At 39.2% G+C, this 15,760-nt stretch overlaps 1 protein-coding gene across 5 annotated transcripts in view; it reads right to left on the bottom strand.

The window, feature by feature from the left end:
- Positions 1-15,760, bottom strand: part of MCTP2 (multiple C2 and transmembrane domain containing 2) — a 126,241-nt gene that overhangs the window by 17,551 nt on the left and 92,930 nt on the right. For all 5 annotated transcript variants that reach the window (XM_054214601.1, XM_054214600.1, XM_054214602.1 and 2 more), the window contains 2 exons: positions 6,461-6,583; positions 3,646-3,687 (listed from right to left, as the gene is read on the bottom strand). In XM_054214601.1, coding sequence (XP_054070576.1) covers positions 3,646-3,687; positions 6,461-6,583 — 165 coding nt within the window. The remainder of the gene's footprint in view (positions 1-3,645; positions 3,688-6,460; positions 6,584-15,760) is intronic.

Below are 15,760 nucleotides of genomic sequence, written 5' to 3' on the forward strand. Positions count from 1 at the left end.
CTGGATGAATTTGACTTTAATTTGTTCGGCTGAAGTCTTTTTGAACTCTGTTCATAAAACTTTGTATATTTTTGGTAGCTATTTTTGACAGAGAATTTCCTACATTAGAAACATTGGATGTTTCTTCTTTGGGGATTTTTTTCCCCACTTTTCTTTTTTCCAATACACGAGATACTAAACATTTCTTGGAAGCTGCCAAATAACTTGGCTTAAAGCCACAGTGTCATCTGATCCTTCCCTATTACATCCCACTAGCCAAGCAGGGCTAGATTGGCTCACCACTGGATAGACACCCCCCCCACCCCAAAAAAAAAAAAAAAAAAAGACAAAAAAAACCCAAAACAAAACAGGAATTTTTGCTGATTTAGTTTGTGTCTCTGATTTTCTTTTGAATGAGTTACCAGACCTGGAAATAGTAGTAATTTCAGTTTTGTCTGTTTTAGAGTAGCTGCAAACTTTTATCCAGGCAACTTAAGATCATGAGAAGACTCCAAGACCCCTCCCAGTCGGATGCTACGATACATTCATTCAACAGGCTAACTGTCTGCTCTTGAAGCTCTACAGTCGTTGTCAAAAAAAGGAGAAAAAAAGTAAAATAAATAGAAATGGTCAACGATCAGACAACTTACATTGAGCTGCATGTAACTTGTCTATACCTTTCTACTGGCAGGCGAAAGATGTTTCAGTGATGTAATTTTAAAACAATCTTTATTCGGACAGCTTGACAGACCCCAGAGCTGACACGACACAGCCTGAACTCTATGTCCAAGATGGCACAAATCCGAGAAGGCATTCATCCACCAAAGAGCTTGTGCCAAAGGGACAGAGCTCTCTTATCTCTTACAGTCCTCCATGCTGGTATTTGGGGAGGGAAGAGGGGGGAAAAAAGGGGGAGTTGGCAATTAAGCCCTGTCATTTGAGACAGATAGTTTAGGTGGAGGGAGTTAATCTGCTCTTGGGTTTTTGAACTAAGCGTCTGTGTATTTATAATTTGTAAACAGTTCATCTCTTAGAGGGTGCGTTACAATTCCCAGAAGCATGGTCTGTTATGTCTAACATGCAGCAGAACCCAGAAAGGCTATGTGTGTGAGTATTTTGATACAGCATGATGATAGGAAACAGAAACAGTGACCTCGTATACCACAACCCAACTAGCAGATTTCAACTTTAGGAGCTCTTGTGTTAGAGAGGGGGAAAAAAAAAAACCCACACAGACTTCTTTTTAAAGTATAGTTGTCTGTTTAAATGTTGACATTGCCATGAGATAATGTCATAAAATTACATTTTTCTTACACTCCCTAGAGAGCATTGGCCACCCTCAGACTTGGAAAAGTCCCTCAGAATAACCTAATGTACTGAAAGATGCAAGTCATCAGAGTGCAAGCCTGGTCCATCACTGATGCAAGGGGGACACAGCCAGGACAGGATGGAGACACTAAGGTAGTGCTGCGCAGAGATTGACATGGGACACATGTAGTGACTGTCGATTCTCTCTCCCGGTAATCCTGTGTCAGAATCCCATAGACTCATAACACTATTAAATCAATTAATACAAGTTATGAATTATTATTAATACAAGTTATGAATTACGATGGGGTTTTGAGTAACCTGGTCCAGTGGGAGGTGTCCCTGCCCATGGCAGGGGGTTGGAACTAGATGATCTTTAAGGTCCCTTCCAACCCAAACCATTCTATGATTCTATGATTATTGCTGTAGTGTTGGGATATAAAGTGTTATCTTGATGAGAAAGCCTGCTGGAATTGTGAGTATTGTGAGTAGCTTTAGCCAGTTCTACCAGTTCTCCATTTCAAAGAGTCATGAAATGGAGACAGAGGCAACGCTGATTAAAAAATGGTAGGGCCAAGTTATCACCAGCTCAACATTGACTCTCAGGAGTATTCCCAAACCTGCATACTTGGTCAAAAGAAACCAAGGAAGAAAATGACAGTGAAGTTGTTTGGCTGGGGGAGGGGGGGGAAGGGAGGAGAGGGGACGTGGCAAAAATGCAAAGTGGTTAAATCCATATTTAAGTTACATAGTTGTATTTATAGAGAGAGCCAAAGTCATCAGAGCTATATCTAGGGTAAACTCAACCTAGAATATTTCGTCTGTGCAGCAATGATTCTGTTGCACAGCACATGAAATAGAGGATTAAATACCTATTTAATAAATTTTTTACCTTTTTTTTCCCACCTCAGCACTTGCAAATGAAAAAGAGGAATATTAAAAATGAAGAATGTAAATGGATTTGTTCCAGTGAATAATTTACACCTTTAGGCATCACACAAATAAGACGTAGGGTCAACATTTACAGGTGTTTAGCTTTGGGTACCCACAAAACAGAAATTACTGACTTTTAGAGATACACAGTATTCTTTTGAAAAGGGTGCAACTTTCATTTAGCACCTTCTGATGAGTTCCAGATATTGGTCCACGTAGTTGACCAATTTCACGATGCAAAGAGTGAATTATAAATGAGAACATTTAAACAATTATCGTGTGTTGCAAGAAATCTGTAATTCAACTAAATTGTCTAAAGTTCAGCTTTATAACTTTGATGAACTTCTGGTTGCTCATTAAAATATAACCACCACAGAAGAGCAGGTTAAATTTAAATAACTATTCCCAGCAATTAGTCTGCTGAGCTTCAATTCTAGCAGCTGTGACTGAGAGAAGCTAAGGTGCACTTGCTAACTGTGGTATTGATTTACTTCTCAATGATCAACAATTTCACTGTAACAAGTCTTAAAACATAGAATATTCAAGAAGAGGCTTATTAACTTAGTATGCAATTTGAAAGTTTCACATTGCCGTGTGAACATTTTTTTCCTAACAGCTAATGTTCCTTTGCATGCTGTTGCTCGTTAAATAATTCCTCACCTTTTAGCTTTAAAGTATTTATAGATTATCAGATCCTCCTGCACTTACTTATGTTTTTTCAAGCTGTATACATTAAGTTCTCTTAATCTTTCTTCATATGTCATGCCCTCTAATCCTTTTATCATTTGTCACTGTGGTTTGATAAACTTGAAAAAAATCCAATGAATTTTTCATAGTGAGAAGAGTAAGTAAGTACACTCCAATAAAATAAGAAACAGGCCTTGCCAATTCCAATTCTTTTTACATTTCATCCGATGAACTAAAACTATTTCTCTTCCAGGCTTTGAAAGAAATGTAGAGAAAATTCTAACCAGTCCTCCACAAATAACACCAATTCTGGCCTACAGAAATGGAAATGCCAAACCATTTGGGGAAAACCATTCGTACAGAATGTCATCCAGCACTTGAAATGGAAGCAATGGGGGATTTTACGTACTCAGGCATGTCTTTGCACCTCATCCACCCATATACACACACCCGGCAGTGCACACACGTGAACATGTGCCTGTTATGATTTCAAGCACAAACTGGGGACTGCTCAGATTCAATCCATGTTGAGAGGTCTCATGTAGGTAACGCCATTGTTGACTGATAGACAAACCAAGCTTTTTCATACATTCAAATTTGCCAATCAGCAAACTGGTAACAATTGCTTTCCCAGTTAATACAGATAAATAATGAAGATCTCATGAGGACAGAATGGGGGGTTTGTGCTCTCCCATGTTCCTTCTGAATGTAGCTAAAGCAATCATGAGATACGCTTACCTTATCATCTTCATCCTCATCTTCATCCAAGCCCATAAGTTCCTGCAAAAGCAGATGTCCATATTACAAAACATTACACTTATTTTTCAGTGACAGGCAGTGTTCAAAAAGCTTATGATACTCCCACAACATTTCACTACATGTTTTCTCCCACTTCTATTGCAAGTCATCAAAAAAACCCACCACTTTCACCTTTCAGAAACAACATTTTGTGTTCAAGGACTTTTATATTTTTTTTTTGTGATAACATGAACAAAGCATGCAAGACCCTATACAAATTTTAATTCTAAATAAAGCATTAGTGGCTGTGTCCAGTAGTTTGAAGGCAACAGGCTTTCTTACTGTCTGTAAACAGCTTTGTTCGTAGTTTGATAAATGAACCAGGCGGTACGTTAAGGCTGAGGACTCTAAAGCCAGTTTGTTCCATCCTCACTGCCACAATGACTGCTCCCTCCCTTTAGGGCCACTACTGAAACACTAGACGTTAGGAAATACATTAGTATGAAAGTACTCTCATGAATAACAGTCAGATTTCTATGCAGCATTATTTCCTCCCTGTAAGTTCTATGCTGACAGGTAGGGGAGAAAACAAAAGACTTGGCTAAGGCTTGAAATGAGGAGGCACTTGGCCTTCAATTCAGCTATTTCATAAGCTGAGCCTTTAACACAGTCCTCCAAGTTTTTCTTGGTTATTTAATAGGTACATTTGAATCAGTGTACTACAAGTTTAAATACAGCAAACATGCAAAGAATGTGAAGAATCATAATAAAAGGTGTTTTGGATTTGGGGTTTTTTGTAGGGCTGGGTGTTTCTGTTTTGGTTTGGGTTGGTTTCTTCCCTGGGTTTTTTTGTTTGTTTGTTTGTTTTCCCCAGAAAAGCAGTTGCATCTAGAACACAGAAGGTACTGAGAGCTCAGACACCCAGGGAATACCCTGAGCAGCTGAATTAATACCAATCATGGTCTACATTTCTATAGAAGCTCCCCATCTGTAAATCATAAACCATTTTACCAATATTCACGAATTTAGCCTCCTGGCAACTGGATCATGCGTACAAGGTTAATACTGTTATTCCCATTTTATAGCGCAGAAATCAGAGAGTATTAGAGGTCTACTTTTGCAAATACCGTTGCTCACATTCTTCTATGTACACGAAATGTGCGTGCTGGCACACAAAAACCAAAGGCAGTGCACATGCAGCCAAGGTCTGAAGAAGCGAAAAACAAATAAATGACTGTGTAAAAAGCGTCAGTATTTTGAAGAAAACATTTTCTCATCTGCAGGACAGATGTGGCTAAGGGTAGCACCTGATTGTCTATTTTTGACCTACAGATGGTTAGAATCATAGGCACACATAAAAAAGAAATCAGGTAATATTAAAGGCACTTTGACTACTTGTTCCATATGATCCCAATCCTGCAAAGCACTTAGGCAGATGTGTAACTTTGCTTATGCAAAATACACCCCTGAATTTCACGGGATTGCATTGCTCACAGGATGTGTGACAGCAAAAGGGCCAACTTTCTGATGGACCTTTCTTCAGCATCACTACAATTAACTTGTATTTTCAGATACAGCCTTTTTGCAGTATCCACCTAAATGATGTATTGCTCAATTTTGCTGACTTATGTGAGACTCTCCTCACTTGAACATGCAACAAACTCACCATAGGATGAGTGATGGGTGCTGGAAGGTGTTCTCTCTGTATTTTTTCCTGGGTAAATCATTATTATTTTATCTCGTCTTTTGTACTAAAATCAAAAACACCCGTTTGCCTGTGGTTCTCCCACATGGGAAGTTCTTATTTTCTTGATGAAATAAAGTAGTCACTGAAGACACAGAATATCTTTCTACGTTATTCTGGACTTGGCTAAAATTGGAGAAAAACATTTATTTTGCCTTTTTTTTTTCAACTCAAGTCTATTTCCTAGTCTGGATAATGCAACTTTCCCTACTTTCTAACAATCTTTCCATTTGAGAATGGATGAAAACTGAGCAAGGAGTAACTTTTCTTGCTAAAACTAATAAAGCAGCTATTGACCTTTTTAATTCTAGAACATTATTTCTTTATATAAAATCCATGTGATTCGTTTGAGTAAAGGTATTCTTCACGGGTACAAATGTCAACCATCTTTTTATCAAAAGTTAGAAAGGTGCTGTAATTTGGCCTGCACTTCATTACTGTACTTGTTACACATTTAAAAACAGAATATTATGGATATCCATTAATTTACTAATTTCTAAATGTAATTATCATTGTTATGCAAGTAAAGACAGCGGTCAACATCAAACAGTATCTCGTACCCCAAGAGTAGTGCTTTGCCACACATGCGGAAATTATTTTTGTTTTTAAATCTTTTTTTCTCCCAGATCAAGTTAAAAAAACGGACGTTAAGTTTCAGGGGGGGAAAAGCATTTGTCATTTAACAGTGAGGCATCGGGAGGAGTAATAAGGGCTTCTTGAATTCTCAGAACGCAGGACAAGGTTTAAAAACAACTAACTTCTCTCTTGGCTTCTATTGACTTTCCTCTTCTGTGAATCATGAATTATCAGTGTTTGTAAAGTGTTTGTAGTTATTTAGTAAGTGAAATCCCCCTCCTACACACTCTCTTCATCTTCTCCTACTACTCTGAATGGTTTATTGCTTGAATTGAATCCTCAGAATTGAGAGGCTTAAGGTTTCTTTTCAGTAACTTTGAAACAAAAATGCTGTTAGCTACACAACTAGCTTAATACCATTAAAATGCATGACATTTTGCTCAAGGGCAAATTCAAGCTGGGGGCTGCCAGAAATGTTACTGCCACTTTACTTGCCTGGGCATCTTGGGTGTTGTTGACCTTCCCTGTTGTGACGAGGGAGAAGTTGTATGCAAAGAGCACCAGCAGAGCCAGCGGCACCATGTACAGTTCCACGCTCCAGACGGTGACCACGAATACCTGGGAGAAATAAAGCAGCAGAAGGGAACACAAACAAGTGTTTAAAGCGAAAGCCATATAAGAAAGCCTTTCAGTCATTATCCCTATATACATTCATCCTTGAATCTCTGTTAACCTCATTCATATTATCATTTTGGCAATGAAAATCTGCTCGCAAAGCATGCTCTCCTATTCTGTTTGAATCCATTAGGCTGCCATTTGTTAGCTTCTCCTCCCCTGTTTCTGGCGAAGCACAAGGCCACAAACATAAGGTTAGTCTGAAGGCTTTATTCACTCCTTCTCGGGACCCCCTGAAGCCTGAAAGCCTTTTGTCCTTAGTGTATAACAGACCCACTTACAGAGGTAAACCTGCTCATCCGCTTCATCAAACCCTAATTACCAGGGGGTCTTTCACAGGCTAGAGGAGAGTTTCTTCCTCTTGTGCAACAGGAGCCATCCAGCTCCCTCGTCACTCCACAGGGGACTCAGCAAATGCATCTTCGCCATTAATCCACCCATGTTCTTGGCACAGCAGCACAGAGAAAGGACCATCACCTTCCAGGAGGCAAGGCTCTAGGATGCATGTGATGCACTATTTTGGAAAGGGATCCCAGTAAGCCTAGTCTCCATTCCCATACCCTTGCCATTTTTCAGCACAGCATATTCTGATTTCACCAGTTGCTCGGAGCGTCTCTGCCCAGAAACGGTATGAGTTTGTGCATTTGGAGCGGTATCTGACAAAATCCGCTAATAGCAAAACCAGAAGCCAAATTCTGAAGGTCTGTTCTGCAAATCATATCAGCAGAACATTTAACTAACATGATGGGGATTTAAAAAGCACTTAGGATTTAAAAAAAAAAAAAAAAAAAAAGATACCAAGCCAAACTGCAATCCTATCTTACAAGTACCAACGATACCTGAACAGACTTCAAACTTAGAGTGGTTGGCAATGCAAAGTTAATAAACTAAATCCAGAACTGCCATAAAATGCATGTTGTGATCCCATTTCCTTTTCTACTCATACATAGTGTTTCCAGAAGAACTGCCTAATGCTGGTAGTAACTTGAAGCTATTTTAAACACTCTCCTTTAAAGACAAGGCACAAACACATTTATCTGATTTTTCTTTCCCCAAAGGAACCTGGAACGATCAGAAACAAAAAAATACATTTTTAGAATAATAGAGGTAGGAGAAAATTAGTCAGATCCAGTTAATGTATCTCAAACTGCAACGAATGGAAAACTCTAGGGGTGATCAGAAAGCTAAATCTCTACCTCGCTTCATCTTTGGCCTGTCAGACACTACACATAAAGGCAACGCTGGCACTTGCAGAATGGGATATTTATGGCAATGTATTTTGTGTTATGGACCTGAAAGTCTAACCACACTGTACCGAAGCAGCACTTCCCACTACATTCAGTGGGGTGAGAATTTATACCCCTACAAAACAGCAGCTGTTGTAACTTTTCAACAAAAAGACTTGTCTGACGTGGGACGAATGGACAGTTAATATCTACCAGGGGCTAAACATAAACCAAGAAACAATGACTGTATCCATAATCCTGCCCAAACAGCAGCTGCATTTTCTAGAGCGAACGTGATTTTATGTTAGCTGTTGCTATGCAAGGAATTAGACTGTCATCCTGTTCTTGGCATTTGTAGGCCAGTAAAACAATCTTTGAGATATATTCATTTATAAAATGGGCTGACATCCAGACAATATATCCCCATACTATTGATTTGCAGCATAGGAACACAGAAGAAGATTTGGGTTTGATTTTTTTTTTTATTTTTGATCCTCCTGTTCAACACACTAAAAAATTAGAAGTGATAATGATTCCAACAGCCACATTTCACATGTAAGCAAAGCAACAGAAACACAAGAATCCTGGCCAAGAAGGCGCAGTACTTGATCTGTCTTACAGGAGTCTTGCATGGCTTCAGTTAATAAAGACTTCAAAAACCGTGATATTCCAAGCTAAAGAGTTTTCCATAAATGAAAAGTTCTAACCTGAATGAGTTCCTCTGAAGCTATTCCAGCTCCCTTGGATGAATCTCTACTTGCTTTGTAAGACAAACTGAAGGTGATACCATCTTCTGTCCTACCTCAAATGTCACTCTAAAGAACAAGGACCTGTCATTGTACGTATCTACAGAGATATCTATCTCAGGTATATATAGACAGATAAAAATAGACACACGCATATATACATACATTTGATCCTTATGTAAACCCCTTCATGGAAATTCATATTGCCAGGTACTAATTCAAAACATTTGCTTCAGCCTGCTGGAGGAGGTTGCATTTACATCATCTCCCTGGGTATTAGCAAACTCAGTCTTCTCTTAACGCAGCAAAAACACTCCACTGGCAGGCAGCTAGGCAAAGTCCTACAGGAGTCAATGAAGCTCTTGAGGAACCTCTCTTCATTCATTCACTTGCAGGACTTGAACCAATTTTAGTGCATCTGCCACCATCCTATATGAACACCATTCTGCTCAGTCGCAAGTATAATACAAACTTGCAATCACAGGTCATTTAGGCAAGATACAAAATCAAGACCTTGGTGATTTTCGATCCAACAGTACATTTCGTGTATTATTAAGTTTCAGATCTTAAATAAAACTCAAAACTGAACTACAAAATCTCACTGCAGTCTCAACTGATAGCTGAGGCATGCTGCCGCTTCCTTTCTAATGCTGACTGGTTCATCAGTTGCTGAGTTATAACTCAGACAGCGATGCTTTGATAGAGTTCCCACATCCCCTGAAGAAGAGTTGCTTTACTGCTGCCATGGCAGTGGAGAGAACTTTCATTACCGTGACACAACACAGACACAAGACAAATTGATTTTGCTATTCAGAAATTATTTAGCCTCGGAGGTATGGGAAATGATTGCTATGAACATACAGTACATAATAAAAGTTCTGAGGGTGTTTACACAGCGAATAGAAATATTTCTGCATTCTAACAGCCTTTTGAGTACTTCTGCAGCATCAGCTTTCCAAGCAGTTCTCCAACAGGCCCATGTCCTATTTTATCAACTCTCGTGAAGCTCCTTGACACTGACTACAGCATCAGCAGCCCTGTGATATAGACACACACCCCAAATTACAAGCGCCTCAATCACGCATGTTTTTATTTTCTCCCCAGTGATACCTTATGCCTGGGAGAAGCTCTGGCATTATCCTCCCTAAATTATTTTCTGAGCAGTACCTTTTGCCAAAACTCAAGAACGGTTCACCCACTGATGTATATGATGGCTATCGTAAGGAACAATTTCTTCTTGATTTCTTGTAATCCCTAGAGTATCTTTTGCCTAAATACACAGGCTGGTAAGGGAAGTCATTAATAGGTTCAGATCACTTGCTCAATATTACAGAAGTCAGGGACAGAATCCAAGTCCCCATTTCAAATGATCCAGTTTTAACAAACCGTAAGTTTTTCAATGTTTCACATCATCGTTAGACCAAGTTCTGTCAGATATAATCCATTACATCACTGACACCTTTTCTGTTGGGCTTCATACTGTGCATGAGAGAATTTAAAAGGACGGTAGCCAACTTCTAAAAAAAAAAAAAAAAAGTCAAACAAGTGGAAGCTAGTTTTCTGCGTTACTTCTTTTAATGCAATTTGAGAGTATAAAAGCCTATTATAGAACTGAACGATTTAATTCACAGCATTGTAAAGCAATGATCAAAATAGAAACAGAAATGAGATAGACAGATCTAGAGGGGGGAAAAAAAAAGAGCTCTTGAAACTAATATTTAGACTAGAGTTCTACCTAGAAGAGAACAGCAATATCACAGCCTTGGAGAAAGGACCACTTGATTTCAGCTGATTAATGTGTTGCTATTTCAAAGGGCCTAATAACTACAAGTTAAAGCTCTGGAGGTTTGGAAGCCGTTTCATCTGAAAATCATTGAAGAGGGGTCCAACTGTTCCTGTCAAGAAGCATGGAGTTTGAACAACCATGAGAGTGGCCCTTTTGACAGCAGTACAAAAGATGAGAGAAGGCAGTCTCAACTGAAAGTAAAAACAAACCCTTAGAAACACGTTTCAAATCTGGTTTTTCTGCCCCTCTGGTTTCCATTTAGGATCTGACTATTAAGAACAGATTTTAGACGGGTGTCTACTAAAGTATGCCCATAAAACATTTGTCACCAGCAAACCCACAGTCGTGGGATAGAACAGTTTTAAGAGGTTTAGAAACCTAGCATTAGATAGGATTTTCTGTGTAATGTTTCTACACAGTAATTATAACTTTTTTAACTCTACGAAACAAGCTCTTTTTGACCTGGTATGTCTTCGTGGAAAAGTAAGAGATACTGTGTTGTGGGACAGAATAACTCTTGGAAAACAACAGTGATGGGAGAAGGAGAGGGATACATTCCATCAGATGGAAAAAATAAAAGTGAAAGGAGATTAAATGCATGCAAGGAACCTATGGTAAAAGGTTATTTTCTCAGCCAGTGTAGGCTCCAATGCTAATGAAATGCCTCATCAGCGGAGCTGTGAAAAATATTATTTGAGACTCCAAGTTTCAAAACCACACACAATTTAACTGAACTCTAAACTACTAACAGCTTCGTCAAAAGTTTCCTTGCAATTTATAAACACGGTCTATGCAATTCCTGAAGCCAGGAGAAAAACCTGAGCTGATACTGCTCTGAATGTCCGAGTTATGTTTTTAATTAAACCAAAACATTGATTTTGATTTGAGACAAAGACGTGCTCCCCTTTATTTACAGGGGAGAGGAATTACAAATTTTTAACTTATCTCTGGTTATGTAGCCTCAAGTTGCCGTGTACACACAAACGGTCTCTATAAAAAAGAAGAAATTTCTGCAGCTAAATATTCAGGGACAAACTCTTGAGCGTTTTTTTTTTCTTAAGCTTTCAATCCCTCTGCCCCAAACAAAATACAGAATATTAGCCAATAACGTAAGATACTGGCTCCCCAAAAAGGGCATTCAAATCCCTTGGAGGCAATAAGCCTGTCAACAACAAATTATTTCTGACAGATACTTATTCCTGCCCTCAGAAAGGGAGAGTAAAAGAGTAAAGAGGAGAATGAACACGCTGACATAGAGCAGGACATTCGTGTACATGCGTATATATATCTGTATATACAGAGGTATCTCTTCCAGCTACCGGCAATATGGATGCATGAATACGGTGGTGTTGGGCCAACACAATCAGAAATCAGGGTACACGGTGTGGGCTCAGCCTGGTGTTGAGTGCAGTAACGAGGCTCTTGAGCTGGCTTGTGCACTGGACTAGTGAGAATATTTTAAAAAAGAAGCCTATAACAATTATGGAAATTAGTCTAATATAGCCCCACCTCAGGGCATGGCAGATAAAGGTTGAGGCAGTCACGTAGCCTGTATTTCCCACTGAAGTCCCTCTCCCAAAGATTTCTTTTTTAAGAACAGATCCTTTTCCAAAGATGCATTTCAGAATCGCTCTTACCAATACTCTCCTTCCAGCATCCGTACAATGCTTTCTCACTGCACCATGCTCACCTACACCACTCATAGCCACCAAGCTGGAGCTCAAGGAGGGGTCAGTTGTGAGCAGAGTCGCTCCCTCATTGTGATGCAATAACGAAGAACATGGCAGGAAAAGAAATTATACTTAAATAAACCGGCACTGTCAGAAGAAACCTATTTACTTTAGATTCAATTTGCTTTTTGTGTCCCCAGCAAAAGAACACAGAGCATCTCGACGGCGGTATGAAACGTGTGCTGTATTGAATGGCGATGACCAAAATCAAAAATGACCTGCAGGAAGAGAGATCTTTAAATATTTATGCCACATTACAAATTATCTCTGCATTGCTCCACACATACAACTTCCTAATTTTTTAAGGGTGTACCACAGGCAAAAAGCTTAGCTCTTCTACACAAGCTCCCTGTTGCAAGCACAAACACAATTGGAATCTAAAAACACAGACTGACACACATAAAAAATCCACCTATACAACACAAAGCTAAACCAAAACATCGAATATTCTGCCCCAAAATAACTCAATCTGTATTACATGCATGAGTGCACAGAAGTGAGAAGTAGCAATAAAGGATGTGTTTGTACAATTTGCTGTTATGTAGATCTACCTGATTTTTTATTTTCAGAAGATGCTTTGGGTTAACAGAAACAACGTGGCCACGTTTGCCCACCTCAGTTACCTGCGTGGGCTGAATGTCCTGCTGCCATACCCATGTGTCTCACATGCCTGCTTGTCCCATCTGCAGCTTGCTGAGAAAGTGGCCCAGGATGAGGTTGGGGGAGGGAGGAAACCCAAGACACCCAACTTCGGCGTCACAATTTACATTACATGTGAGGATGCAACAAGGGAAAGGTGCACTAGAATAAAGCCTTCGAAGGATAGGAACTATGGTCATCAGGGTCACAACTTTAACACCAGTTTGAACATTCGAAAAGAAAAGAAAAAACCCATCATCCCCCACTCCAACAAAATAAGGCATAAAACAATCAACAACAAAAAAAATCCCCAAAGAACTTACGAAAAATCTCATACTGTTTAAGTCAATATGTGTTAGGGCCGTTTTTATCACTGTCTGGTTTAGACTCTTCAGGGGGATCTCATTTTCTTTGCTGCTGCTAGGAAGTAGAAACTCATTTGTGTTTTAAATGAAAGCTGTGATTCATGTGCAATCACAGGACTCTAAGAAATGGCGCTTTAAGAAAAAGCATGTTAGTCTGCAAAAGTTGCAGTGAAATCAGAAGAGTTGACAATATTACAATCTGTTCTCCACCATCCTCTTGGGACACTGCCGTTGGTAATTTCATCAGGGAAGGTTTGGATGCTACGCTTAAGACTGCAAACACTTAGAAAATGTCCTCACTCTGATCCTGAATTACTTGTGTCATTACCACGTTCGATGGATTTATTCTTTATTCAAAACAATGCTTGGAATCAGTAAGAGAGAAACAGCAAGAAAATAAAATCAAAGCAACTAAGAAGTGAGGGTTTTCCTTTATTTTTATTGTTTTGGTTACATTAATGAGACTGGCCAGCCTAGGAAATTAAAAACAAGATCCTGAGAGATCTTTCTTCCGTGAGAGGTCAGGGAAGAGCTGCTCGGTTCACGTTTATTTTGCCGAACTCATCCCCTGTTAAATTTATAAGTTAAGATTTATACAGTGCTTTCCAGATATTTGAAGATTATCCATCAAATTGGTGCGGATGACAAATTTCAGCACCAAAAGGTGCGTGTCTGGGGGTGTCGTCTTTGTCCTTTACGACACATACATTTAGATCCCAAAGCCAATCAGCCCATCCCCAAGTCTAACGGGGTGCCCTTATCCAGTTTTCTTGTGGCTGCTACTTTCTCTTTATCCCTAACCCCAAAAGGGGTTAATCAAAACAAAACCGACTACAACAACACAGGGTTTGGGTTCCATATTTATGTAGGTACAACAGTTTCAGAGTCAAAGACTTCAAATCCTTTCAGGCTGCAGACACTGAATAAGGAGCTGTTTGCTAGCATGCTGACTGGTCTAATTTTTCCCTCATGTTTTTATCTAACATTATTTTACACTTCCTGTGCCAAGTAAAATACAGTTAAGACCCTCAAGCAATAAAGCTTAAGATTGAAAAAACAGGGAAAAGAAATATTCCAACAGTTTTCTATCTTTTGGGGTAATCCGCTGGGAGTGGGTCAGGGGAATAAATCTGCATGTTATTCCTAAAGAGGTAACTATCACAGACAACGGCAATGAGGGAAGATCCTAAAACAAAGAGGGGTGGCATGCCAAAAAAAAAAAACCCCTCTGTTGTTTTATATCGTAGCTAAATTAAATGGTCATTTTTATCTCGAATGTTTTGGTTTGTTTATCAGCAGGGTCGTAGTTTTGGAATTACTTTCATACAGAAAGTTATGATCCATTTGCGGGGAAGACAAGCATTATGCAAGTTAAAAGCCTGATCTTATAGTAAATAATTCTTCCCAAAAGTGTCAGAAAAAAAATATCCGTGCTATTTAAAAGGAGGCAAAAACGTAGGTTAATTTTATTTATTCTGGATAAGGTGAATACCTTAAAAGGGTCACGAAAAAATTTATCATTAGCTGAGCTGATAAATGTCCACTTACTTCGGAGACGTATTTGTTAACATTGTGAGAAACATCAGCAGTGAGGGTCAGGCGGTGACGTAATTGTACAGCGCCTGGAAAGAGACTTTGGTGGAAGCGTTCCTTGACTTTGGGCTCCCAACACAGGGTTACAATTGGTAGCAAATGGGAGGCATAAACGATATGTTTAAACTACTTTAATGACTTCCTCCTTGACGTACATGGCGTCTATTAGAGCCGAATAAGTAAAGGAAAAAGGGCTCTCTAATAAAGCAAATATGTTTAATTAGACTTAATTCAGTGTTCAGTGGCAGGAGGATCACACACGAGGTTACTTCCCTGGCAGTCTCCAGCTATGGCATAAAAAAAAAAGAAAAAAATCAGGTTGCAGTAAACTCACATTAATGAGAAATGGATGCTGGTACACACTAATGCTGCAAAACAGTCTGGTACCCTCTTTTCCAAAACCTCCAGCCCTAAAGAAATGTTTCCATACTGAAACAGAGCAGAAGGAGCAAAAAAATTCAATTAAAAAAATTAAATTAAAAAAAAATTCCAGTAAACCCAGATCACAAATGCAGACATCTAAAAACACCCATAAAGCACATATAAAGCAATAAAATGACATCCTTTCAGGCAAAGAATTTCAGATTATTCTCATTCCTTATGCTGTACATGGGATTCCCCACCACAGCCCGGTGCCGGAGCCCAGAAGGTCTCTTCACCTACCGGAGACCCATCTCCCACAGCCAATAGTAGAGCAAAAATCGTAACTGAACCCCAGCCCTTGCCATTCCCGACACACACCCCGAACACGAGAACAGTGAGTGCGATTACAACACACTTAAACCATTTCAGCAGGTTCATCATCTGCAGTGTGACAAAACTGCTGCATTACAGAACAAATGCATGAAGATGACTGGGAGACTCACTGTAATTATACCCTAAATACATTACTATTGTAAGCTAGCAACAACAGCGGTGACACAAAAAAATCCTAAGCATTGACAGCATGACTATGTCATAGAGATTTTCCACTAGCAGACCTATAGCATCTTGCTTTCCAAAATACAGAACAATCTTAAAAAAAAAAAAAAAAAA

The sequence above is a fragment of the Rissa tridactyla genome, chromosome 9 (genome assembly GCF_028500815.1).
Source record: "Rissa tridactyla isolate bRisTri1 chromosome 9, bRisTri1.patW.cur.20221130, whole genome shotgun sequence".
NCBI classification, from domain to species: Eukaryota; Metazoa; Chordata; class Aves; order Charadriiformes; family Laridae; genus Rissa; species Rissa tridactyla.